This window comes from Bos javanicus, chromosome 9 (assembly GCF_032452875.1).
Source record: "Bos javanicus breed banteng chromosome 9, ARS-OSU_banteng_1.0, whole genome shotgun sequence".
NCBI lineage: Eukaryota > Metazoa > Chordata > Mammalia > Artiodactyla > Bovidae > Bos > Bos javanicus.
In genome coordinates, this window is record NC_083876.1 from 66,614,720 (window position 1) to 66,641,551 (window position 26,832).

Sequence of the window (26,832 nt, forward strand, 5' to 3'; positions counted from 1 at the left end):
TGAATTCATGCATATTTTGATGAGCCCTCTTCTATTAGTTTAGACCCAAAGTTTAAGTGATGGTCACTTATCATAAGACTTTTTTCCCCTCCCTTTCTATCAGATCTAACTAACTCAATCCTCCCTTTCTATCAGTTCAGTTCAGTTCAGACGCACCCGACTTTTTGCAGCCCCACGGACTTCATGCAGCACGCCAGGCTTCCCTGTCTATCACCAACTCCCGGAGCTTGCTCAAACTCATATTCATCGAGTCAGAGATGCCATCCAATCATCTCATCCTCTGTCGTCCCCGTCTCCTCCTGCCTTCTATCTTTCCCAGCATCAGGGTCTTTTCCAGTGAGTCAGTTCTTAGTATCAGGTGGCCAAAGTATTGGAGCTTCAGCTTCTTTCAGATCTAACTAACTCAAGAGTAAAATCTCAGCAACTGGATGTGGTGTGAGGGGACTTTGTGAATAATCATTTTAAAATATGAATTGCTGAATACTTCAGAAAAAAATTTGGTGACTTCTCTGGCATTCCAGTGGTTAAGCTCTGCACTCTCAATGCAGGGGGTGTGGGTTCAATTCCTGGTTGGGGAACTAAGATCCCACATGACCTATGGCACGGCCAAAAGAGAAAAAAGAAACTTTTCTTTAGACTTTGAAGTATTTTTTATAAGTGTTTTTTAACATGTTGACTAGCCTAAGTTCTCTAGAGGATTTTTCTCATGAATAGGTATGGGTACTTTGCTATTAGCATACCGTTTATAGCTGAAGTGTGAGAAAGTAAAACAATTAGTTCTCTTAGGAACTGTAAATAAATCCCCTGCAACTGCAGTTATCCTATTTCCTTAAAATTTTCTTTTTCTCAATTTGTAAAAAGATAAATCATAGCCACACTTACATTCGAAGGATCCCGACTTCCAATTTAAGGACAGTTCCGGAAGGCTTGCCCCTCCCTTCAGGAGCCCAGGAATGTACATTTAGGGTATTTCTTTGAGAAAGCTCAGCACTTGGAGTATGGGGGCTCCTCCTGCGCACTTAAACTAACACCTCCCTCCAACCCACTCGGGAGATGTTTACTCAGCTCAATAAACAACACATGGCAAAGAGCCATCCTCTGGCTAATTTGCATCCCAATATCCTCCTATTCTTTTAGTTAATACTAGACTAAGGGACTGCAGAGAAGAGAAGCATGAATGCTCCTCTGTCTAGATATCTGCCGGTTCCTCCAAATGCTGAGAAATCTGTTTAAGGACGATAACGTTCATAACTCTAAGGCTCCGAATGTATACTGTTATGAGGTTATTCCATACTGATGTGTAAAATGTAAAATATGTAAGTTTTTATCATTATATTCTAAAATTAGGCCACAAGGTAAATACAGAGTGAAAAAGAACCCTCCTGCTAATGCAGGTGACTCAGGTCAATCCCTGGGAGGGGAAGGTCCCCTAGAGAAGGAAATGGCAACCCACTCCAATATCCTTGCCTGGAGAATCCCATGGACAGAGGAGCCTGGCAGGTTACAGTCGTTGGGGTCACAAGAGTCAGATGCGACTTAGCAACTAAACAACAAAAACATACATCTTAATAAGAAGTTTGATCAGAGGGCCACATAGATAGAAAGACAGAAGACTTGGAGGAGAGAGTAGACAACTAGCTACTTTACTGGCTACTTTTATTTATTAAATCACCTCCACTCAAAAGTTTTACTATCAATTAGAGGTTTTACATTTGCTTTCTGTTCCATTGCTGTTGTATTTCTATAGGTCGTAGACATCTTTCTTTTAGAACTTTTTAGATCTTCCATTGACTATCACCCATTGGTATTTAAAACTTTTGTTGAAAATCAAGTTTTATTTGCACAGTGTTATTTTTCCTTTAAAACCAAGATGCAGGCTTATTTGAAGACAAATGTGGATAATGAGCTTGTATAGGTATGTCCAAAGTTTATTTGCCTTCTGTTGTTTTATATAGAGTAATGCCAAAATAGGAAAAGAAATGGTAAATAAACATCATAGCTACTTTATTCACAACATCTTGTCAAAAAACTATAAAAAGTACTCAACAGGAATGATCTCAACTCGAAACAATGAATTGTAGACTACTTTAAGAGGCACTCAAATCCAATCATCTCTAGTCAAACCTGGCAGTCAAATAAGCATTTGAAGAGCCAGAGAGCAAGTTACCGAAGTAATAATAATACCTTATTTTGTAGCTCCTTTAAGGTTAAAAAAGCATATTTATATAAATTACCTTATTTGACACTTTCAACCTGTAAAGAATTACGGTGGAAGTGGTGGCATTATTCCCAAAGGGAGGACAAGGGAAGAGGCCCAGGTAAGTTAAATCAGTAATTTACCAAATTAAGCAAAACCTGTGCTCTTGCAATCAACTAGAAGTGCCAGAACATAACAGCTAAAGAATGACCCTGGAGTTTATAAACCCTTGACCTGGGACGCATCACAGACTTTGCATTACTTCATAGGATTGTAGTGAGCATTATATGAAAAAAATGTAGAGGCTTTCCCAATTTTTTTGGTCTCTCGTATTATACACAGAAACATAAAGATAAATAAATCTATTTAATTAAAACCAAAGTTTCATGAAACAATACTTCCTCTATGAGATGCATGCTTATTTTTACTATAGTTGTTATATTCGCTTCTACTTTATTTTGTAAAACACTGGTTGCTACCAACTACATTGAATTTGGTACTCACAAAATGAGCGGTTACGTGCATTTTGAAACTACTAAGCTGAGGCTTATAATAAAGTTCTTAGCTCAGAGCTAGACCCAGTAAACACTAAAATATTAGTTATTGAAAATAATACTTCCTATAAATGTCATCCTAGGTTAATTGACCTAAAACATTAAAACGGCTCTTTTTTTGCCCTCGAAATCAAAATCTAGACTGGACACATAAACAGCCCAGAGAAATACACAGCAAAGGCTTCAGTTACTGACACAGAATCAGGTAAATTCCTGATGCTCAGATAAAAATTGTTGTGTCACGTCATCAGGCTTCATTGAAAAAGTGGCTAAATACAGGGAGAAATGAATTACAGATCTTTATCAGGTCCTGCTGCATAAACATTGTTGAGATATAAAATAACAAAGTGGAAGTTGTCTCTCAAAAACAGATGCTGTGAAATGAGTTGTCCCAAGTTATACAATCATGTGGTTAACTCAGAATTAGGAGGGGAGGGAGTCTTTAATTTTAATCACCATGAATCACCGTGACCACTAGTGGTAAGCTTTCCAACCTTCTGAATTGCAATATATCTAGCATAATTAAATCTTTGATTGTACAGCTAAGTCAGTCATCTTTGTGAATAACAATTAATTGCTAGAGTATTCTAGGCATAAAGATAAGAGATTGAGTTTAAAGTCTACTGATCCCAGGTCATACAGCATAAATTGATTTTATAAAGTAAATCCCTGAGAGTTTATATTAACATATGCCTCTTTTCTATGACCCTGTAAGTGCAAAAAGCAAAGTTTCAATTATGTACTATAGGCATAACTTATTTTACTGCACTTTACTGTACTTGTCAGATATTGAGATTTTTTTTTACAACCTAAAGGTTTCTGACAATGCTGTATTGAGCAAATCTTTCAGCGCCATTTTCCAACAGTATTTACTTACTTCATGCCATTATGTCACATTTTGGTAATTCTCATAATATTTCCAATTTTTTTTCATTATTATTATACGTATGATGATCTGGGATCAGTGATCTTCGATGTTACTACTACATCACTGAAGCTCACTGAAGGTTCAGAAGATGATCAGAATTTTTTAGCAATCAAATATTTGTTAATTAAGGTATGTACACTGTTTTTTTAGACATGCTGCTACTGCACACTTAATAGACTCCAGTATAGTATAAACATAACTTTCATATGCATTGAGCAACAAAAAAATTCATGTGATTCTCTATTTCACTGTTCAGTTTATTGCAGAGGTTTGGAAGCAAATGGATAGTATCTGAGGTATACCTGTACACATTTATAATACTGAATAATATTTGTCTCTTTTTTCTCACTTTGTTTATTCAAGAATGAGAGACTACTAATTGAGAAGAATTAAAATTTGTATTTTCTTCTGAACAAACTGGAAGAATTTTGTTATTAGTTTCAAATTGTTAAGTTTGGAATGCTTCCAAGTTCTTGAAATTGTCCTGTAGGAGGGAAGATAGATTTTCCCCAGATATGAGATGAAAGATTTTAGATAAGATGTACAGAGAGAAATCAATTTTGCCAAAATAAGTCACTTGGGCACTGTTGGTACTTTGCTACATATTACAAAACTCAATCAAAACTCACACACGTACAAACATACACAGTGTCCCACCAAAAGAAAAAAAAAAAAAATATATATATATATATATACACAATATATTCACGATCTGCCAATGTCATAAAAAATATCTTGCAATGTACTCTAAAGTATGCATATCTTACTTTTAAACACTAAATTCATTGTGGGCAGAGCCTAACAAAAGCAGACAGGAATGCGCAGGAATTTTCATTTAGCAGGATTAACCTAGGGGACATTTTTTAGAACATGGAATATTCTTGCTTATAGAAATAAATATAAAAGAGCATATGTTAAAACATTTCATTTGTGTGACACTGGTAGAAATTAATTTAATGAAAAAATGTTTAAACCAAAGAACCAGAAAAGTAACTTAAGCTAAACTATATAATTCAATAAGAAATAATAATAACAAAAGATCATTAAACCGAGACCTCAAATAAATTAACAGATATATATTTTATATAAAAAGATAGATTTTGTAGATGTTAATTTCATATACATTAAAAAAAATTTACCAATTTACTGTACAACAATGTACAGCAGAATGTGATACAAATCCATTCACTGTCCCTGATATTTATTCTCCAAATATTTCTGAGTAATACAATTGCTGGAGAGGCCACAAGCAGTGTGTTATTACCAGGATTATATAATAATTTTCAAGCCATAGTGGCTGGAAACCCACTACCTACTGTGTAATATTCTGGAAAAGATTATGCTTAGCATGAAAATGTACATAATTCAAAGGCATTGAAAAGCTCACTCTTTAAGTAGATTAGCAGGGCTCTAACTGTCTCTTCACTTTCACTTTTCACCTTCATGCATTGGAGAAGGAAATGGCAACCCACTCCAGTGTTCTTGCCTGGAGAATCCCAGGGACGGGGGAGCCTGGTGGGCTGCCGTCTATGGGGTCACACAGAGTCGGACATGACTGAAGCAACTTAGCAGCAGCAGTAGCAACAGTCTCTTAAGGAGAGTCTGAACTGACACCAACACCTACCACTAAAGATGTGTACCCTGGACAGTAAGGAAACTTGAGTTAAGCAGAAACACAGTCTTCTCAGGACTCTTCCTGAAATTAGGCTCCACAGTAGACATTCCAAAGCCTCTGACATCAGCATTTTACATTGAGGAACCTAAACCTTGTTGATAACCAAATCCTCACTAAAAGGGTTTCAAGATGGACTAGTCTTTCTCACACTAAATTCTAGTTTGGGAAAGAGAAAAACAAATATCACATATTAATGCATATATATGGAATATAGACAAATGATACTGATGAACCTGTGTGCAGGGCAGAAATAGAGATGCAGGTAGAGAACGGACTTGTGGGCACAGCAGGGGAAGAATGGTGTGAGATGAACTGGGAGAGTAGCACAGACATATATACATTACCATGTGTTAAACAGCCAGCTAGTGGGAAGCCGCTATGTAACACAGGGAACTCAGCCCAGTGCTCTGTGATGACCTAGAGGGGTGGGATTGGGGGTGGGAGGGAGGCTCAAGAAGGAGGGGATACATGTATTCTTGCCTGGAAAATTCCATGGACAGGGGAGCCTGGCTGGTTACAGCCCGTTGGGTCACAGAGTCACACATGACTGAGTGTCTAACACTTTCACATGGCTGATTCATGACATTGTACAACAGAAACCAACTCAACATCATTAAGCAATTATCCACCAATTAAATTTTTTTTAATAAAATGAAAAATTGAATTATGTTGTTTGGAAAGAGTGTTCTATAAAGGCTCCATAATTAAAGAAGAGTCACTCACTGTGTCCCTCACACCCATATCCAAGATTATAACACACTGAGTAGTATGCTGGAGCAAGCCCATACCAGTACTTAACAGTTAAATTTTTCAGCAAGTTTGCAAGCCAATTGTTCCTTACAGCCATTTAAAATGAAATCATAAAAACTTACATTTGAATAAATTATATTTAAAACAGAAGTATTAAAACTTTTCACCTCCTAATTATTTTACTATACTTTACTATTAATACCATATTTATCTTTCAAGGGTATTTCTTTCTCCTGTATCTGTATGGTGCAAATACTATTCAGTGCTATGCTCCCATGCACCTCTTCCCAACTCTGTGTCTGTAATATCATATTAGTATTTGAAATCAGCCATAGTGGGGACTATATACAAGGTGGAAACTGGCAAATGCTAGAATTGTAACTTTGGTGGGTTCTTTTCTTTTTGGGAGTGGGGGGAGTTCATGGTTAAACATTTACAATCAACACCACTACTTCCTCATTTTTCCATGAGCACTGTGTGCTCATTTTAGGGAATTTTGCCATGGTTATCATTCTGATCCGGAAAGATCTAACTAATTACCCCAAGAGTAAGTGACTGTCCTTTCCCCTTGTCCATCTCTCACTGTATCCCCTACTCTGAATCGTATCTTAAGGGCTTCCCTGGTAACTCATCTGGTAAAGAATCCACCTGCAATGCAGGAGACCCTAGTTCAATTCCTGGATCAGGAAGATCCTTTGGAGAAGGGACAGGCTGCCCACTCCAGTATTCTTGGGTTTCCCTGGTGGCTCAACTAGTAAAGAATCCACCTGCAATGTGGGAGACCTGGGTTCAATCCCTGGGTTGGGAAAATCTCCTGGAGAAGGGAAAGGCTCTCACTCCAGTATTCTGACCTGGAGAATTCCATGGACTGTATACAGTCCATCGGGTTGAAAAGAGTCGGACACGACTGAGTAACTTTCACTTTCACTTCTCTAGATCCTTGTGTAGTCAACGTTTTCATCTTTTTGCTTTCTGGGTTAAAAACACTGACTGACACAAAACGGACAGGTACTAAATGCTTGGTGAACTTAACCAAATTAACAGGAAAGAACTGATACAAGTTCTGCCCATAGACATCTTGGTGAATGAAGAGGCCCCTTGCTCACCTGCTCTAAAAGGGATCTTAATCAAGCATGTGAATGCACACAGAAATGCTGCCTGCCCCAGCAAGGTACTGCTGAAAGTAAAGGGCTAATAATTTAGACTGGTATCTCCTATTTTAACAACCTCAAAAGGATATTATCTTTGACATGCTGTCATTACAGTTTAAGTCTCTTGCCATAATGTACAGAATAGATATATCCTTTTTGACACTGCTCACATAAAAGACAACGCTTGGTAGGCCTACAATCCCAACAATAGATGAGGATGTCAACAACTGTAAGTCTCCACCTCAAAGGAAACTTCTCACTGCTTTCAAGGAATTAGCACCTGAAAAAATAAACACTGATATGACATCCTGCCACTCGCTTCTCTCCTCCTCTTTACTTGACTATATTTGAAAGCAACATGAGACACTCAATAAAATTACGTGTTTTTCTAAAACGTGCTAGCAACCACAGAAGCTTGTGGTGTAATTATGAATGAGTGATGGGGATGGATAGAGTGCTTCTATCTACTACTGTCCAGACTCCAAGCTGAGAGTAAACTGCCCAGAGAAGAGGGAAGATCTTAAATAGATACTTCAGTGAACAGCATGTACTTGTGGGAAATCCAAAGCACCGCCCTATGTACTTTTCTTCACTAAGAAGTGAACAACAGCCCTCCAAGCAATTCCCAGGCCTCCGCTCAGTTCAGTTCAGTCGTTCAGTCCTGTCCAACATTTTGTGACCCCATGGACTGCAGCACGCCAGACTTCCCTGTCCGTCATCAACTCCCAGAGCTTCCTCAAACTCATGTCCATCAAGTCAGTGATGCCATCCCAACCATCTCATCCTCGGTCATCCCCTTCTCCTCCTGACTTCAATCTTTCCCAGTATTAGGGTCTTTTCCAGTGAGTGAGTTCTTCGCATCAGGTGGCCAAAGTATTGGAGTTTCAGCTTTAGCATCAGTCCTTCCAATGAATATTAAGAACTGAATTCCTTTAGGATTGACTGGTTGGATCTCCTTGCAGTCAAAGGGACTCTCAAGAGTCTTCTCCAACACCACAGTTCAAAAGTGTCAATTCTTCAGCATCAGCTTTCTTTATAGTCCAACTCTCACCATCAATTCTTCAGCACTCAGCTTTCTTTAAAGGCCAACTCTCACATGATACATGATTACTGGAAAAACCAAAGCTTTGACTAGACAGACCTTGGTCGGCAAACAGACTGGTTCCAAATCGGGAAAGGAGTACGTCAAGGCTGTATATTGTCACCCTGCTTATTTAACTTATATGCAGAGTACATCATGAGAAATGCTGGGCTGAATGAAGCACCAGCTAGAATCAAGACTGCTAGGAGAAATATCAATAACCTCAGATATGCAGATGACACCACCCTTATGGCAAAAAGTGAAGAGGAACTAAAAAGCTTCTTGATGAAAGTGAAAGAGGAAAGTGAAAAATTGGCTTAAAACTCAACATTCAGAAAACTAAGATCATGTCATCCGGTCCCATCACTTCATGGCAAATAAATGGTGAAACAATGAGAGACTTTATTTTTGGGGGCTCCAAAGTCACTGCAGATGGTGACTGCAGCCATGAAATTACAAGACGTTTGCTCCTTGGAAGAAAAGCTATGACCAACCTAGACAGCATATTTAAAAGCAGGCCTACCCTAGGATCTGCATTCCTGATAAGAATTGACTAGGAAAGGACACAATCTACACTCAGAATCCAAGAGACTTTGCCTTAAGAGCAAGGAGTCAGAGCACCTGGTTCTTCAAGAAATATCTGCACCTGGTTATGGGTTTGTCCAATTCCCTAAGGCAAGAAGACTGGAAGCCACAGTTGCAACCACACTAGCTAAAACTTATAGTTCCTGTATACATTTAAGTATATGGTCTATTATACATAGTTCTGCCATTCTTAATTAATAATCTTTTTCTGATTGAATATCCCTTATATGTTTGTTGTGAAATATATAAGGGTCAATCTGCTTTCCAAATAACCTGGTCATGATTTTGGAGCAGAGGGCAGTCAAGGTACACATCCCCTTTTTTGAATGGATCTGTATTTAAGATTGCACATGCTATAAAAGCTTGTTTTCTAAAGTTCCCTTTTATTAAGACATGAACCTGGTCAAACAGTGCAGCAAAATGACAACATCTCAAAAAACTTATTTTGTAAATGGAGAGGAGCTTATGAAGACACTTGCTGCCATTAGAATCACAAAGACCCATGTCAGTAGAAGCATCCAGTCAGGACAAAATAACTGCATTATTATTATAGTTATATGAACACTTATTTCTGCAAGCTTCAACCCTGCAGTACAAACAGCTTCTCTGAGAGTTGAGAAGAATGTTTAATTATATCTGTAGAACAAATATTTTCACAGGTATAACCCATGGAAAAGGGAAGTTTATTTCAATTAAAGCTAGAATAAGGTGAAAGAGAACGAGATCCAAACCTTAAACTGGACGTGAAATCCCTGCTCAAGTTTAGAAGCCTTTCCTTTGCACTGACTAGCCAAAGGGCAATTCTGCAAGTGAGCTAACAGTTGAGAACATTTCAAGGAGCCCCATGCTCTGTACAACAGGACTCTAAAAGGCCTTAACCCTGTTGACAAGGGCTTGAAAAAGCCTAGGGGTTTAAACAGATTTGAAACTACCTAGGCAGAGGAGAACTAAACATCAACAAAAAGAAAACAAAAAATGTTATCTAAAATTCATAGGTAAATCACTATTCTAAGTGGCAGCAATGCATTTACTTAACATGCATCAAATGCAGATGAAGCAGTACAGATTTCCTTTTCTATATCCTTTAGGCAGAAAACATTCTTTAGGAGTCTTTAGTTCTAATGATCTTATTTCCATATCTGACTGCTACTCCAAGACAAGACATTACCAAGTCTCACTGGATTGGACACTTATTGAGGGTATAGATCACATTCTCCAACTTTCTGGTCAATTCTCACTTTAATCTCATTCTCAAATTAGAGTTTTCATATTTTAATTGAGATTAAATCTCTCTAGGAGTTAAGCTGTTTCACCAATGCCCCCAAATTCCCCAACTCCTCCAAGTTCCCTCAGTCAGTTCAGTTGCTCAGTCAGGTCTGACTCATTGCGACCCCATGGACTACAGCATGCCAGGATTCCCTGTCCATCACCAACTCCTGGAGCTTGCTCAAATTCATGTCCATTCAGTCCATGATGCCATCCAACCATCTTGTCCTCTGTCGTCCCCTTCTCCTCCTGCTTCAATCTTCCCCAGCATCAGGGTCTTTTCCAGTAAGTCAGTTCTTTGCATCAGGTGGCCAAAGAACAGATACTTCAGCTTCAGCATCAGTCCTTCCAATGAATATACAGGACTGAATTCCTTTAGGATGGACTGGTTGGATCTCCTTGCAGTCCAAGGGACTCTCAAGAGTCTTCTCCAATACCACAGTTCAAAACCATCAATTCTTCAGCGCTCAGCTTTTTTTATAGTCCAACTCTCTCATCCATACGTGACTACTGGAAAAACCATAGCTTTGACTAGACGGACCTTTAAAGGCAAAATAAAGTCTCTGCTTTTTAATATGCTATCTAGGTTGGTCATAGCTTTTCTTCCAAGGAGCAAGCGCCTTTTAATTTCATGGATGCAGTCACCATCTGCAGTGATTTTAGAGCCCAGGAAAACAAAGTCTGTTACTGTTTCCATTGTTTCACCATCTATTTGCCATGAAGTAATGAGACCAGATGCCATATTCTTCATTTTTTGAATGTTGAGTTTTAAGCCAGCCTTTTCACTCTCCTCTTTCACTTTCATCAAGAGGCTTTTTAGTTCCTCTTCACTTTCTGCCATAAGGGTGGTATCATCTGCATATTGAAGTTATTGATATTTCTCCTGGCAATCTTGATTCCAGCTTGTGCTTCATCCAGCTCAGCATTTTGCATGATGTACTTTGCACATAAGTTAAATAAACAAGGTGATAATATACAGCCTTGATGTACTCCTTTCCCAATTTGGAACCAATCTGTTGTTCAAAGTCCAGTTCTAACTGTTGCTTCTTGACCTGCATACAGATTTCTCAGGAGGCAGGTAAGGTGATCTGGTATTCCCATCTCTTTAGGAACTATTCCACAGTTTGCTTCCAAGATCCCAAAAAAATGTTAAATGCATTTTCCACAGATTGTTTTAGGTATTTTATACTAAAAACTGAATCCTTTTCACACATTCACTCTAGCTCCCACCTCCCCCCTCACTTTCATAGTGTTTTGGTTTTCGTTTTTGTCATTCATCCTAAGATTCTGATTCTTAGGAATCAATGTATCTTTTCTCTTGTTTTCATAAACACTGAATTATATTCTTTATAGTGCTTGCCGTGGTCTTTGTTAATCAGCAGACATGCTGATCTATTTTAGGCATTCTATTATGTACTCTCTGCTTGTTTTATTTTGAAGTAAAAGATAATGCAGTTAGAAATTTTAAAAGATAACAGCACGGGTCAGGATATTCTGCAAACATTGTTTAATTCAGTTCAGTAATAATGCTGATGATGGCTTCTGGCCTTCTGAGTTGGCCCACACACACTCTCTGTGGAGTGTGCTTCCCTCCCCAGGTCCTTTGCCTTCTGAGACAGGCCATATTCTGTCTATGGAGTGTGTATCTCTCTAAATAAGACCACTTCTTACCTATCACTTTGTCTCTGACTGAATTCTGTGACAAGACATCAAGAACTTGTGCTTCATTAAGTCCTGAGAGCCGAAACTAAGGCCCAAACCAAGATGGAGGATGGTAACTTAAGGCTGAGCACAAGATTCCTGGAACACTGCCCTCTGACCTCATCACAAGCCAATCAAAGGACAGTCACACACCCAAATTACACCTACAAAAACTTCTCCCTAAAAAGCATCGGGGAGTTTGGGGTTTTGGGGTATAAGCCACCCGTTCCTCTTGCTTGACCCTGCAATAATATTTCTCTGCTCCAAAAAAAAAAACTGATGATGATGATGACAATAATAAAAGCTAAGGTGAATTTTTTTTTTTTTTTTTAGTATGCCAGACACTATTTGAATCATCCCACCAGATGGGGAAACTGAAGGAATGTGGTTGGGCCATCAAGAAAGTGTTAGAACTAGTATTGACACTCAGGCAATCAGTTTCCAAAGTGGGTAATCTTAAATATTATGCTATATAGTCAATGAATATCCTTTGCTTAAATATGAAATGGCATAAAATGTTAGTGACTTGACTTAAACAGTTTCCTAAATTTCTATTTTTGAAGCTTGGGTCTTTGTAACTTGGCAATTTTGACTTTGCTTCAAAAAAGTTTACACACCTCTAAAATTACTTTTCTGCTTAATTCTCTCACTACAAGTGCTGTGTACCCTGTTTAACAGATATTTTTGGAATCTCCATTTTCTAGTAGGGCAATAGGTATATTGAAACGACAAAACTGTTGCTCCCCTTCAAAATGATTGACCCAAGAGCCGGGAATAGAATTTGCTCTGCTTCCAGGATGCAGGTGTGGGGCAGTTTGGGTGATGGTCAAGGTCCACCCCGATTCCTGGCTCCCTCTCCAGATCCCCTACCTAGTGGCTGCCCACTACTCAGGACAAAGAGCTCCACTGAAGCAGCAGAGAGGAGGCAGATTAGACTCGGCACCAAGAGCCGTTGATAAGCAGCTGCAGGTTGCGGCCAATACAAATCTGTGGCCAAAAACCAGAGCCTCTGCACACGATGCTGAGGTTGTGCGGGCATATTTCCATACACTGTCCTCTATGAGGACATCTCCCAACCCTCTGCTTCCAAAATTAAAAAAGTGAGCTTCCAAAAAATAAACATGCTCCCTCCTCTACCCAACTTGTTTACACTTCCAATTACTCAACTTCTGGGAATTTCCACTTGGTGGGATATTACTATCATTGTGGAATATCTCTGCATAGTTCTTCTTTGGTAGGCTTCTTTCTAGTCTTTTGTGTGTACACTCAAGGATATGGAAAGACTGCTGACACACTGCATTGTGGACCCACAAACTGTAAGAGGCAGGCTTTGGCTTTGAGACTTGCCAAGCCACAGGGGTAAGGTCAGTCACAAAACAGACATGGCTTCACCCCTAAGTTGCTAAATGTGGAGCTATGCAAAGACTGCTGCTCCTTAATTGTCATAATAATCATATCTGTGCCCACCAGTGTACCCAGCCTCTGCCATGGCACGAACACATAGTAGATATGCTCAAAGAACTGTGGAGTGGTTAAGTAAATACATCGATGCAAACCTTAAAATCATGCTCTCACCAATTAGGCCAGCCAGCTCAGAGAGCAAGAATATTTTTTCTCTCTTCATAAAAAATGTTCAAAAAGAAAAACTATACACAAAACTTGCCATATAAGAGAACAGTCCTTAAAACATACGCTCAAAAATTACCAGTAAAAATATTTTATAATCACACAATCTGTATTAGGGTGATGATAGTGCAGGGTGAAGAATCTGCCTGCAATGCAGGAGACCCAGGAGACGCAAGACACGCAGGTTCCATCCATGGGCTGGGAAGATTCCTTGGAGGAGGAAATGGCAACCCACTCCAGTATTCTTGCCTGGAAAATTCCATGGACAGAGCAGCCTGGCAGACTACAGCCCATGGGGTCACAAAGAGTAGTATGCAGCTGAGTGACTGAGCGCACACATACACACAATCTTTATTAACATATCTAGTGGGAAAAAATGTCTTTTGGAGCATTAGAGAGTAATTTGTATACATATATATGAAATACATATATGTGAAAATAAATTTGGTGGCTAAGTTTCATGATACATAACAGAATTTCTTGTTCACAAGAACCTTACAGACTCCTTTTCCATACCACTTTCTCCAAGATAAAACTTAGATATGCAAACAACTTAGATGGCAACCCATAACTTAGATATACAAATATACAAAGTTTTCATCTCATTATTGTTTTCATTTCCATTTTCACCATGTATTCTATGCCTTCAACAACAATAATATCTTCATTACCCAAGTTTATATTCCCCCCCAAAAAAAATTTATGGTACTTTCTAATCAGAAAAGTACTTTCACATATATTATTCATTTTACCTTTAAAAGTGTCCTTTTGAGTAACCAGAGAAGTTAATAAAATCACTTTATTGTAATATTCCAATTTTAGTGATAAGGAAGTTAAGGTCAAACTGAAAGGAATTACTCCAAACCTCAAAGCCAGAAAGTGACAGAGCTCAGAGTGGAATACAGTCTTACAGAAATCAGTTCTCTGTGTACTAAAATTTTCTGTACAGAAACCTCCAAAGAACCCAAAGCATCCTGTTCTTTCTGAATAGATCACTGCTAAATCTTTCACCTCCTATACCTCCTAAGTACTTAAATGTCAGTTTAGATAAAGGGGCAAAAATGGGTCAAGACTATACAGCAATCTGCTTCAAACAACCAGGCTGTCAGGCAAAGTGTTACTTCACCATACAAGAGTCACAGTTATCACATCTGATGAAGATATACTCAGGGGTAAAAACGAGTCATGAAGCAAGCAGCCAATGGACAGGGAAGAAAATAACAATTCATTAAGTTCTTTAAGATAAGACAAAGGAGTGTGAAGGTAGACCTCCAGTGACAAAAGGAAGCATGCTGAACACACAGCAGTCAGTACACTTCCTCCACAAGCACCGCCTTCACCCCTAAGTGCCAGGCCAGCTGCCCTGGCCAGAGAAGAGAGGGCACACTGCTCTAAACCGGCACAGTCACATTTGGGCCCCTGATCCTCACTCAGGGCCAGCTTTACTTGACTCAAAACTTAACTCAAAATTCTGTCAAATTTTAATATTGGACCTATTCAATACTAAGGCAAAGAGAATACAATCGTGAAAATAATAATATGCATGCTTTAAAGTAGGGCTTAAGGACCCCAAAGAAACACTCCCTAAATGATGAACAGCTAGCTGATTTGCAACACACAAATCTGCTAGAAGCAGACTGCCTCTAATCTTCTCTTCCTGACCTATTCCCTTCCCCTTAGAGGCTAAGGCTTAGGCCACCATGGCTCCCTGATGTTACCACCTAGGAGTCCAGATCAGGGAGCTCCAACTGTCTTTTCTCCAGCACCTCCTTTCACCCCGCTCAGAAGGACTACAAATACACACACAGGACAGGCGCACCCCTCTCAACTTTCACTGCTCACAGCTTACTTAATTCTATCTCAAGCAACCACATTGCAGTTTGGCTGCTTTTCCAGAACCTATTCCTCGATTTGTTGACAACTCATGGTTCGATCCACAGTCTCCCATGACCTGGTTGGGGGATCTAGGGCTGAGTCCAGAATCCTAGTAAACTAAGCCAATCTACATACTTCCCCTTAGGAGCTGGACACAGAATTGACTGAAGCCCATTCCAGTGACCCTCAGAGCCCCTTCAGAGACCCAGCACATAGTTCACACAATCCTAACGGACCAGAATCTGGGAGCTGCCGAAGCCACCACCTCACCTCTACAGGGAGCCTAAGACCAAAGTTCTAGAACACCCCAAAACTACATTGAGTAGACAGAGAAGGATCATATCCCAAAACAATTATATGAACTCCTAAGTAAAGCTCCACCTGAACTGTCAGGAGAGACAATAAATTCCCCTTTTGTTGCAAACAGTCTAGGTTGCATTTTCTACCACTGACTATTACATCTGTGTATATATTCAATAATGAATCTTGGCTCTCCTAGTCCTCACACTGTTACCCAAGGCAAGTTAATACTTAATCTCTCTAGGCTGAAGTTTGCAAAACAGAGATGACTCCAATCTTAAAGGATTACAGTGAGGATTTTAAATTATGTAAAATACTGACCATAAGGCCTACCAGGCTGCAGGCACTCAGTAGATGGAAGTTCCTATTGTTGTTTTTTTTTCTATTTTTGTTTTGGCAACTGCTTTTGTTCTCTCCTCTCCAGTGAATGAGGGAATAAATGGACCTAATTTTTGCTGACAAGAATAAAAGTAGAACGAGTATGAACAGCAAGCTCTAGACTTTGGTGTACAACTAGAAAAGGTAACAAATCAGAGACTTCAGACTAAAATTCTTCAAGATGCATGCGAGTACTTGTCAGAGTTTCTCTCCATCATCAAGCTCTCCCCTAACCCTGATCCGTCCAGAATTAAACCTTTTCCATAGAACACTAGTGTCTAAGTCGAATAAATGTGGCAATCACTGATTTGTAGTTTATACATTAATCTAGCAACTATATTTGTGTATTTAAAACAATAAAGGTTAAGCAAACTTTCACTTACAGTATCAAACATGTAGAGAATTCTGCTGTATACTGAGCCAAACCCCACCTCCTGATATCACAATACAACCAACTATCATGGGTTAACATTAATTTATATCTCTTGTTTTCCATTAGTTTCTGCCATAACCAGGTCATTACGCCAGTATTTTCTGAGTCACTTGTGAATGGCAAAAACAAATAGAGCAGTTGTGATTTAATCAGAGACTTCACTGTTCAAACAGCCAGCAAAAGTAGACACATTTAGAATAGTAACTGGATAATAAAACACACTTACAGTCTTATTAATAAGAAGGCAATTAGGTCTTCTGGGAAAATTCATTTTCTCAAAGAATGCTAAAGCAAGCTATAAAATGCAAGTAAAATTGTGTTTTGACATGAATAGCGTACACTGTCTATTACATCATAATTTTTCTCTGGAGAAAACTGACAAGAATCTCTGTTCTTAAATATGAGCACAAAAGATAGTAAAAAGAATATCAGTGATAGCTAATGCATTCTACCTAACTCCTATTCATTAAATTTGACTATCCTATAAATGAGCTCCTTATTACAAAGATCCTTAAATTACACTTAGAAGAAAAAGAGAAATATAAAACAAGAAACTGCAGCCACTGGTTAAAAAAAAAAAAAAAAAAGAAGGAATACTGTCTTCTATATCAATATGTCAATGTGCAATGTAAAAATGATTGGCATTTACCATGCTTGGTTCCTCAGATAATGTGTTTACCCTCGAATATTATATAATACATTCATTATCAAACCTATTTAGTCTTATTTTTATTCTCTTATGGAATATTTCTTTCAAAATTGTCTGAGTATTCTTTAAAAAAAAAAAAAACATGAATAGTTTCGTTGTTTTGATGTGTCTGGGTGATAAATTATAATTAAGTAATACTGATCAGAAATATAATTCCAGGGAAATTTATTTCATGTTGTAATTAATCCTTTCACAGTACTCTTACAATTCTACAGTGAGATGCATGTGGTACGTCTTTTCAAGCTGAGCTTTCTTTGTCTTAGAGCAGGGTTTCTCAAAAATTAACTGTTCAAGCAAATCACCTGGGGATTTTGTTAAAATGCAGATTCTCAATTGGTAGGTCTGCCGTGGGCTCTGTTATGTGATCACAAAATCATTGCAAGTTCCCAGGTGATGCTGATGCTGCCAGTTCATGGACCATAATTCAGGTAGCTATATTCTAGGGCATCTTGCCACTGACAAATCCAATGACCATGAAGCAATCAGCCATCATTCCTTAAATGGGCAGTGAGGACATTAGAAAGTCTTCCTCTCTCTACTCTTGAATTTGTCAAATGACCTAAGTCGAGTCATATCAAGAAGCTGTGGCCAGCCGTCCACTTAAGCAGCTGCCATGTCACCCTACCACCCGACAAGGATTAGGGGAATTTTTGCAGCTCATCAGCTGCTGCCCTGGACTGGGTTTGGAGAATCAGCCTGCAAGCATCTGGTTAAGAAGCAGGCTGCATAGGCAAGAGTTTATATAAATAGACACCAATCTGGAGTTAGGTTTCTTAGTTTCTCCTTTAAAGTATGGAATAGGGCAGTCTTGGAGAAGGCAATGGCAACCCACTCCAGTACTCTTGCCTGGCAAATCCCATGGACAGAGAAGCCTGGTAGGCTGCAATCCATGGGGTTGCTAGGAGTCGGACACGACTGAGCGACTTCACTTTCCCTTTTCACTTTCATGCATTGGAGAAGGAAATGGCAACCCACTCTAGTGTTCTTGCCTGGAGAATCCCAGGGATGGGGGAGCCTCGTGGGCTGCCGTCTATGGGGTCGCACAGAGTCGGACACGACTGAAGCGACTTAGCAGCAGCAGCAGCATAGGGCAGTCTATTCTATATTACATAGTTCCTATATTTTCCATTTCAGTTTCTTCATCTACGCAATAGACAAAATAGTTCTCTACACTCAATAATCTAGAGCTCCCCAGGTGGTTCAGTGGTAAAGAATCCACCTACTAATGCAGGAAACATCAGATTGATCTCTGGTCCAGAAAGAACCCGGGCTTCCCTCATAACTTAGCTGGGAAAGAATCCACCTGCAATTCAGGGAGACCCTGGTTTGATTCCTGGGTCAGGAGGATCCGCTGGAAGGGATAGGCTACCCACTCCAGTATTCTTAGCCTTCCCTTGTGGTTCAGCGGGTGAAGACTCCGCCTGTGATGTGGGAGACCTGGGTTCAATCTCTGGGTTGGGAACATCCCCTGGAGAAGGGAAAGGCTACCCACTCCAGTATTCTGGCCTAGAGAATTTCATGGACTCTATAGTCCATGAGGTCGCAAAGAGTCTGACACGACTGAGCAACTTTCACTTTCACTTCACTTTCCAAAAAGATCTCACAAGCAACTAAGCCCGGGCACCACAACTATTGAGCAACTACTGAGCCCACGTGCCACTTGTGAGTCAGGGCTCCTGTGCTCCACAAAAAGAAAAGCCACTGCAATGAGAAGCCCATGAACCCCAACTCCATTCTCCACAACTAGAGAAAGCCCTTGCACAGCAACAAAGACCCAGCGAGCCATAAATGAAATAAATAAAAACAAATCACTCTTTTTAAAAATACTCTATCTAGAATATAAGTATAGGAATTTGATTCCATCTGTAGATACCCTTGGTTTCCTTCTCACTTGAACCTTTGGACAATGATGTTCTATCATTGTTAAGATATGTGTGTGTATGTATGAACATATATACATAAGAACATATTTACATCTTTCAACTTTCTCAACAAAATAAACGCACACGGTAATTCTAAACACTATTTTATTTGGATTTATTTCTATCTGGGTTCTTTTGAAAATAACTCCTAGAATGACACCTGTAAAAGGATTTAGTCAGCACTGCTCTGTTCATCATTTTTCTTAACAGAGCTCTGTCTATGATCATATAAAGTAGAAACATGGATTATTTCATTCAAGACCACTTAATTTGCTCCTAAACAACTGCAAGTGACATGATAAGCCACGTGTAATTTTGATGGATTAGCAACATACAGAAGAGAATGCCAGAAAATTCAACTAGAGTTAAGTGGGGAAATGGCAATGTTCCACAATAGGATCAATGTGATTCTTACACCCCAAGCCCAGTGTTTCCCAGAAGCTCAACAATCTGCAAAACCTCACAAAACTTTTTTAATTATGTAAGGTCAAGTTTTTATTACTAAAATACTAACAACAAATCAAAAGAATCTCCATAAGAATATTTACAGAAAAATAAACATATCCCTCCCAACAGAACTTCATGGAACTAATAAAACTTTTCATGTGAAACTATGTTTGTTTAAGAGCATTTTTCATAAAAACACATTTCCACTAAGATGAAATTTGAACCTTGTAAACTATCTACCTCTACAGTTCTCATTGATATCACACATCCAAACATAACTTTTAAAGTTTTCCAAAGCCTAGATATATGTCACTTATCTCAAAATAATGGGCAGTATGGTACTCAAATGTTTTCTATCCCCATTTACAAAAAGGAACTCAAAGTCTCTCTTACTTCTACAGACATACAAGCACAAATACTCTGCAACATTAAAAGATTATTTCATGGATTTACAAGCTTATTTCTACCTTCAACTGAAATAAAAATTAGCCTGATTGATGTACTTACTTTGATATCAAATACTCAAGATATCATGAATTGATAAAATACTATTATTCAGAACTATGACAAACAACATGAGTTTTGATGGAAAAAAAAGAAAACACATTCACAAGCTATTACAACCTTTTTAGGCAAAAAGAAATACCATTTGATAAAGGGACACAAAACAGACACATGATCAAAGGGTAAAGTCTGAGAGGAATACACAGGGGGAAGTTTTCATATCCACAGAATAAGAAATGAATGTGTTTGGACAAAGGCAAAGGCTGATTCCAATAAACAAATTAAAAAATAGGGCTTTTTTTCCCTTTAGAAAATTAAATGAAAGATTAACACGCGCACACAAGATCCCAGTGTTCTTTGCTTTGTCTTTAAGAACAATCTGTAAACTCCCTTGATGATTTCCTGCTCTCAGTCTTCCAGTATTCCTCTTCCTGCCCTCAGTGAAGAACAAGGAAGGGAAATAAGAAGCGCGCAGGCAGAGAAGGACAGCATTTTCCATGCCTCAGAGAAGCAGATCCATATTTAGCATGACTTACACTGTCTGTATCACCACCTTGAGCAGACCTAGAACACAGCACTTCAGAAGCATTAGAAGGAAACAACCTAGTTTCTCTATATAGGGCCATACCACATAAATCAAATGTTTGTTAAAGGCCATAAAAACATGTAGTAAACCATGACTGCCTGAAATATAAGATCAGGTAGGAGGACTGGTGTTTGCTCCGGGTAATGGTTGAGTCATAGTTCCAGTTTTTAAGAACACGATCAGCACCAAAAGATATGTGGTGAAAACAAAAAGGCTGTGATTTTGTAGATGTGCATGTGGGCTTTGTTGTTGCTAGAGGGGAGGGGGAAGAAGCGTGGGAGAGGGGTAGAGTGGCAGAGGGGTTGATTTATTTTTCAAATTCATATTTATGAATATAAAGAGAAGAGTTGTCAGGAGCACATATGCCAAAGCCCAAACAGCAGCCAGACCTGCCTCTTCCCGTCTGGATTGGCCAGACACAAAACAACATCTTGCAATCTAGGCAAAATCAACAGAATCAGATATATGGAGACTAGTGAAAGAAAAACCAGTCCCAGAAATGTATGGTTACATATTAATAATAGTTTAGAACTTGCAGTTTTAATAATTGAGGGATCGAGATTCTGGCCAATCAAAACCAGAAAACTGACAGGCAACCCTTTAAAAAGCTGTCTCTAATGGATCTTGCCAGTACAGATATTAAGTATAAGAGAAATTTAACTCACATATGGAACAGTAAGGAATGAGACACTGAGAAAGTGGCTCTGCTTAGATGAGTTGCAAGGTTCTAAGGGATCAAGTGAGTAAACACTTACAGTGTGACATGCCAGGAACTATATCCAAGGCAGGCTCTGGAGTTGCATTTCCAGGCTCACATCACACTAGAGAGACAACAGTCCCTCTCTAGGTCACAGATAAGACTGCATCTAAAAAGCTGCATTTTTCTCCCACTGAGATGAACAGGCTGAATAGCCAATAGGTAAACAGACAGTTAAAGAAACTGACTAAAAATAAATTTCTTCTATAGTTGGAATACTACGAATGTTAATAGTGACTCTTCTACAGGTTCAACTCAAGTAAGGATTTACAGGAGGTAAGTTCAAAATAAATAAATAAAAGATAATTTCTCTCACTGTGCTGATAAAATTATGGTCTGGCCAATCTGGGATGTTTATGTTCAACAACAATTAAAATGAATGACTGGCCGAGTGAAACACACAAATACACACACACACACACACACACACACACCATCCTGAACTTACGGGGGAGAATGTGGGAGCAAGAAAAGATTGAAGTCAAGGCAGTTAGCTACCTTAATATATGATGATTACATCCCAGATAGCTACATGAAGCTTGACAATGTACAGGGCCAGCTCACATAAATTATTTCACCCCATCCTCGTAAAAACCATGTGGAAAGGTCAGAACAGGTATCATTATCCCCATTTTGCAGATGAGAAAGCTGAGTCTCCAGTTACCTCATCTGTGACTGGTTTTGTCAGCCATCTGAGTCCTAATACAGAAAACGTTCTTACATTGTGATATCAAGAGATAACACCTATACACCCAATGAATAAACTTCAGTACATTTTTGTGCTTCCATGCCTCAATTTCCCCAGATATAACACAGATATGACACGTTTTTAGGTGCTGTTTTAAGTGAGTGATCAAATTGAAAGAACACAAGTTGAGATTTACAGGAAGCTCTAGAAGTTTAGATTTTCAAGAGGGTCACCACGTAGCATTTCTACACCTTAACTCCAACAGCTAAGGGAAAAGTCACAAATGATGAAAACATTCCTAAAACTGTGGCCTACACAAAGCAGACCAGATTGAGCACATGATATATCAAAGATCTAAGGGTCTGTAGTCTTTCAAATTTTGCTTTTGAAGCTTATCACTACATTAGGAACCACATGATAATATCTAAAAGTGAAAACTGGCCTAAATAGTGTGATTTTTAAAATATATTTAACAGGAGAGTTTACAATTCTGAACATGTATTTGTTTTACACTTTCAAAGCATTTTTATTTAAATTTCTGGAATGAAATAAAAGTTCATCATTTAAAGTAGAAAGTAAGAAAAAAATGCAACAAAGAATACACTTGCAATCTCTGACTCTATGTTTTTGCAACAAATCTGATTGCCATAAAATCTGATGACAGTGGAATAACAAATGACTTAGGAGAGGCAGAAAATAGAAATTTTTTAAAAAAACAAATTTTTAATTTATGGAGAAAGGCAGATCCACAATCTGAACTCTGGGAATAAAAGGCATTCTTTTCTGGGCATATAGACAAATCCTGAATAGTAAAATTTTGAGATATAGTCCTGCCAGAATTGCATTTACTAGGCTTGCACATTCTTTTACTTAAATATAAAGTCAAGTGTTTTGCTTTGTCAATAAAGAAAAGCCGGGCTTATTTAAATTACTTAAAACTGGACGTCTAAGAACACAACTGTTCATTAGAGATACCTGAACTCCAAGGATCAGAAAAGCTCATCTATACATTCTGCTGGAGGAAATCTAATATTTATTTGGTCAGTAAAGAGTAAATAACATATGAAAGGAGAAAAAGGGAAAGTTTCTTCACTGATAAAAACATATCCATCAACTATTCAAACATTAATAGTTGCAAATTTGGAATACATGTAAGTTTCATCATACAACTGGTAGAATTCCAACTTTCAATTAACAAACTACATGCCTTTTCAAGGGTAAGCTCTGCGTGCACTGACAAACACTGTGCAGAAATCAATACCCACTTCCAACTTGCCTACATACAACGTCTTACATCAAGCACGCTTCCAATACTAACCAGCACTACCTGTCAGAGACGCTTGCACTAATGCTTACTCCAGAAAGAATTAAAATTAAGCTATCGGTTCACTCATTGCACAGAGCTGTAGTCCTCTGCAAACATCACCTGTATACATAACTTTCCCTGTACTCCCTGCATTTCATAATCTGCCTGAGTACACATCACATGCTGCCATCTGAATCTGTTGTCCAACTCCTTTTATAGAGTTCTAAAAGGGGGCGGGAAGGCCGAAAGAGGACGCAAGAGAAATAAACATTACTCCGGAAACCAACAATCTGAGTTTATTTCCAGGAAACCAGGCAGCCACAACAAGGAGAGAAACAGACAGTGCAAAGTTCGTCCGTTCTCCGCGTCCCATGGCCTCAGCCAGGAGCGCGGCTGCCGCTTCCCGCGTCTTCTGCAGCTTCCCTCGGCCACCTCTGCGTCTCCATCTGCACTGAGAACCAAGGCAGCAGACGCGCTCGCCAGCCAAGCTGAGCAGGGTGGACAGGCCAGAAAAGTTGTCTAGACCGGCGGGAGGCAGACGATCGCCCGGGAGCCTGCTCCTCAGCGTCCACCTGGTGAAACTTCAGAGCCCCCAGAGGAGAGAACGAAAGAAACCACCGACAGGAAGGATGACAAAACTGGCAGGGAACGGAGGACGAGACTGGGCGAAATGGGGTTTCACGGACTTGTCGAAGTGGTTTTACCAGAACCCACTAGAACCCAAAAGGGCTAACTGGCGAGACCTCACTGCACGCCTCCTTTGGGGTTCTCTTGGCGGCGGGCGGCAGTCGTTCACAGCCCCCAGCAGGCAGGCCGGCTCCGGGAGGAGCTACGCCAGCTTCGCGGTGGCTCTGCGGGAGGAACGGGCTCCCACCCCGCGCGGGTCAGGCTTCCCCGACCCGGCGCCCAAACCTCGCTGCCCAGAACCGCTCGGTGTGGCTCCTCAGAATCATGTTTCAAAACATCCTACAGGCTCTGCCAACACACACACGGAACCTGCTGCGCGCGGTGCCCTAACCCACGGGGCGAGCCCAACGAGCAGCCCCGCGCTAGAGAACGAGAAAAGGACTGGGGGAGGGACGGGGAAGTAGTTAGACAATAGTCAGGGGAGGTTATTCCCAGGACAAAAAGCACCTGGCAAAGCGCGCCGAGGTCGGTCCCTTCGAGTCTCCACCTTTCTGACAATGGCTTCCCGAGGGGAAAAAAAAATTTTTTTTAATGTTCTAACGGCGGAGAGCTACAAGCCCGCACCACGAGCAACAGAGTAGCCGTCCCCAGAGTCGTTTACTACTTTTTCTTTCTCTCTTCCCCGGCGCGGTGCAGTCAGCGCGACACGCCGAGGCTCCGCGTTTCCCAAGAAAAGCACTGCCGCCCGCACTCCCGCACCGCCCGGCCCGCCTGCGCCCGGGGCGAGCCTCCGCCGGGAACAATGGGGCGCAACGAGGAAAGTTACCTGCGCCACGGCGCCCAGTCGGGCGCCCCGCGTCCCACCTGGCACAAAGTCGGGGGACCTCTCTCCGTCTGCCCGTTCCCCCCGCCCCCCAAACCTCTGCCCACCGGTCCTGGAGAGGAATCCGATCCCTCCCCGGGCAAGCCTCAGGTCGGGGGCACTCATCGGGGCTCCGGACGCCCCCTCGGCCACTCACCTGCGGAGAACTGGCCTTGGGCCGACCCCAGGAGCGGCCAGGGGGAGAGAAGCAAGAGCGCCACAAAAGCGGGCAGCGCCGCCGCCGCCGTATCCATGTCGACTTTGGGAGAAGTTTCAAGCCGCTTTGCAAAGAGCTGCCGGGAGGCTCGCAGCGAAACCCACCGCTAAGGGGCCAGCCGGGCCTGGCGGGGTAAGCGCCGGGAGTGGATAGCCGCGCGCCCGCACTTTTTCCTGCTCGGCGGGAGCCAAACTACCTCTGGGGCGCCAGCGTCGCCCGCGTCGCCGGCCGGTCGCGGCGGCTGCTCTCCATGCTCGACAGAGGCTGCTCCTGTTAGTCAAGAGTTACTTTGCTCGGGGAGGGACGGGGGCGGAGCCGGGGGTGACGTCGCCCCGCGGGCTCCGGGCGCTTCTGAGGAATGCAGGCTCGGGCGCGGCGCCGCCGCCGCCTCCTGCCGGAGAGACACGCGCCAACCCCGGCCGCGCGCCCGCGCTCCGCGCCGCCTTTGTTCGCCGCCCGAGCCCGGCCGCCCGCCGCCGCTCGCGGGTAGCTGGCGGGAAAGGGGACCCGCGCCGTTGGCTGCCCTGTTACAGAAATTGCAGTTTGAAAAGCGGGAGTTGGGAAAGCAGCGTGGCCGAGCCCCAGGGGGCGATCGCAGAGACACCCCGTCGCCCACGCAGAGGCGTCTCGGGGTTCTGTCCCCAAGACAGAGGTCCCAGAGGAGCGGTGGCCGGCAAGAAGGACGAGTCTACACTCGTAGAGGAAAGCGCCCAGAGGAAACACCCACCTGCATCGCAAACCCTGTTCCCTATTGATGTCATAAGGAATAAGACACCTCACCCCCGTAGAAAACTTATTGTTCCTTCCTCATATAAAAATAAAACTCGAACCAAAATAAACGTTCAGTAACTTTCCAGTGTGAACAGCTGGCATGTCTTTTTTTCTGGTTTATCATTTGCCGAATAATTTACTCTCTGCTTCACTGACTTTGCTTGTACTTCTGAAACCTTCGGCCTCTTTCCACTTCTTCCCTCTGGAAGAACCTAAGAACTGCAAGGCTTATTATCCTTGCCTTTCACAGGGTCTGCTGGAGTGGGAAATGGTTTCTGTTTTGTTTTTAATATCTAAGAACTATTTAAGACGTTAATTATTTCGCGAAAGAACTTAATGGGGACAATGAAAACAGCAACGAAAGATTTCGTACGCAGAAAAATAATGCTATATTATGACAGTAAAGTATTTTACAGTTTGCTGCTTCTTCAGCAGCTTGAAGTGGTTTCACCATATGCCACACTTACTTATTTCTATGAGAAGACTGTATAGAGTATACTGTATTCATTTTTGTAAAATAGCAAATAAAATAGATCTGGTCACAATTGAAGAAACAATTTTTATTCAGAATTTTGATGTCATATATACCATTCCTAGAACAATGGAATCTGTTGATTGACATCTGTCAGTTACTTAGACATCTTTAGCTTTTGTAAATCAAGACAGTGTGACGTTCAGTTTAATATAACATTCACACAATTTGCCAGGACACATATTCCTTTATTCAGATTAAGTATATGCAGTTAAAGACCCCATTCTTCCCAGGTGGTGCAGTGGTAAAGAATTCTCCTTCCAATGTGAGAGACTCAAGAGACACAGCTTCCAACCCTGTGTTGGAAAGAGTCCCGGAAGGAGGAAATGGCAACCTGTCCCAGTATTCTTACCTGGAAAATTCCATGGACAAAGAAGCCTGGCGGGCTACAGGGATTGCAGAGT

The 26,832-nt window shown here is 40.8% G+C and overlaps 1 protein-coding gene across 6 annotated transcripts in view; it reads right to left on the reverse strand.

Moving 5' to 3' along the window:
* The window catches only part of PTPRK (protein tyrosine phosphatase receptor type K), a 616,741-nt gene extending 591,266 nt beyond the window's left edge, over positions 1-25,475 (reverse strand). For 2 of the 6 annotated variants that reach the window (XM_061427934.1, XM_061427932.1), the window contains exon 1: positions 25,066-25,471. In XM_061427934.1, the coding sequence (XP_061283918.1) occupies positions 25,066-25,162 (97 nt within the window). In that variant the 5' untranslated portion in view covers positions 25,163-25,471. Of the gene's footprint in view, positions 1-25,065 lie in introns of all 6 variants that reach the window. The other 4 variants (XM_061427930.1, XM_061427929.1, XM_061427931.1 and 1 more) reach the window with 4 other exon arrangements.
* Positions 25,476-26,832: the final 1,357 nt, after the last annotated feature.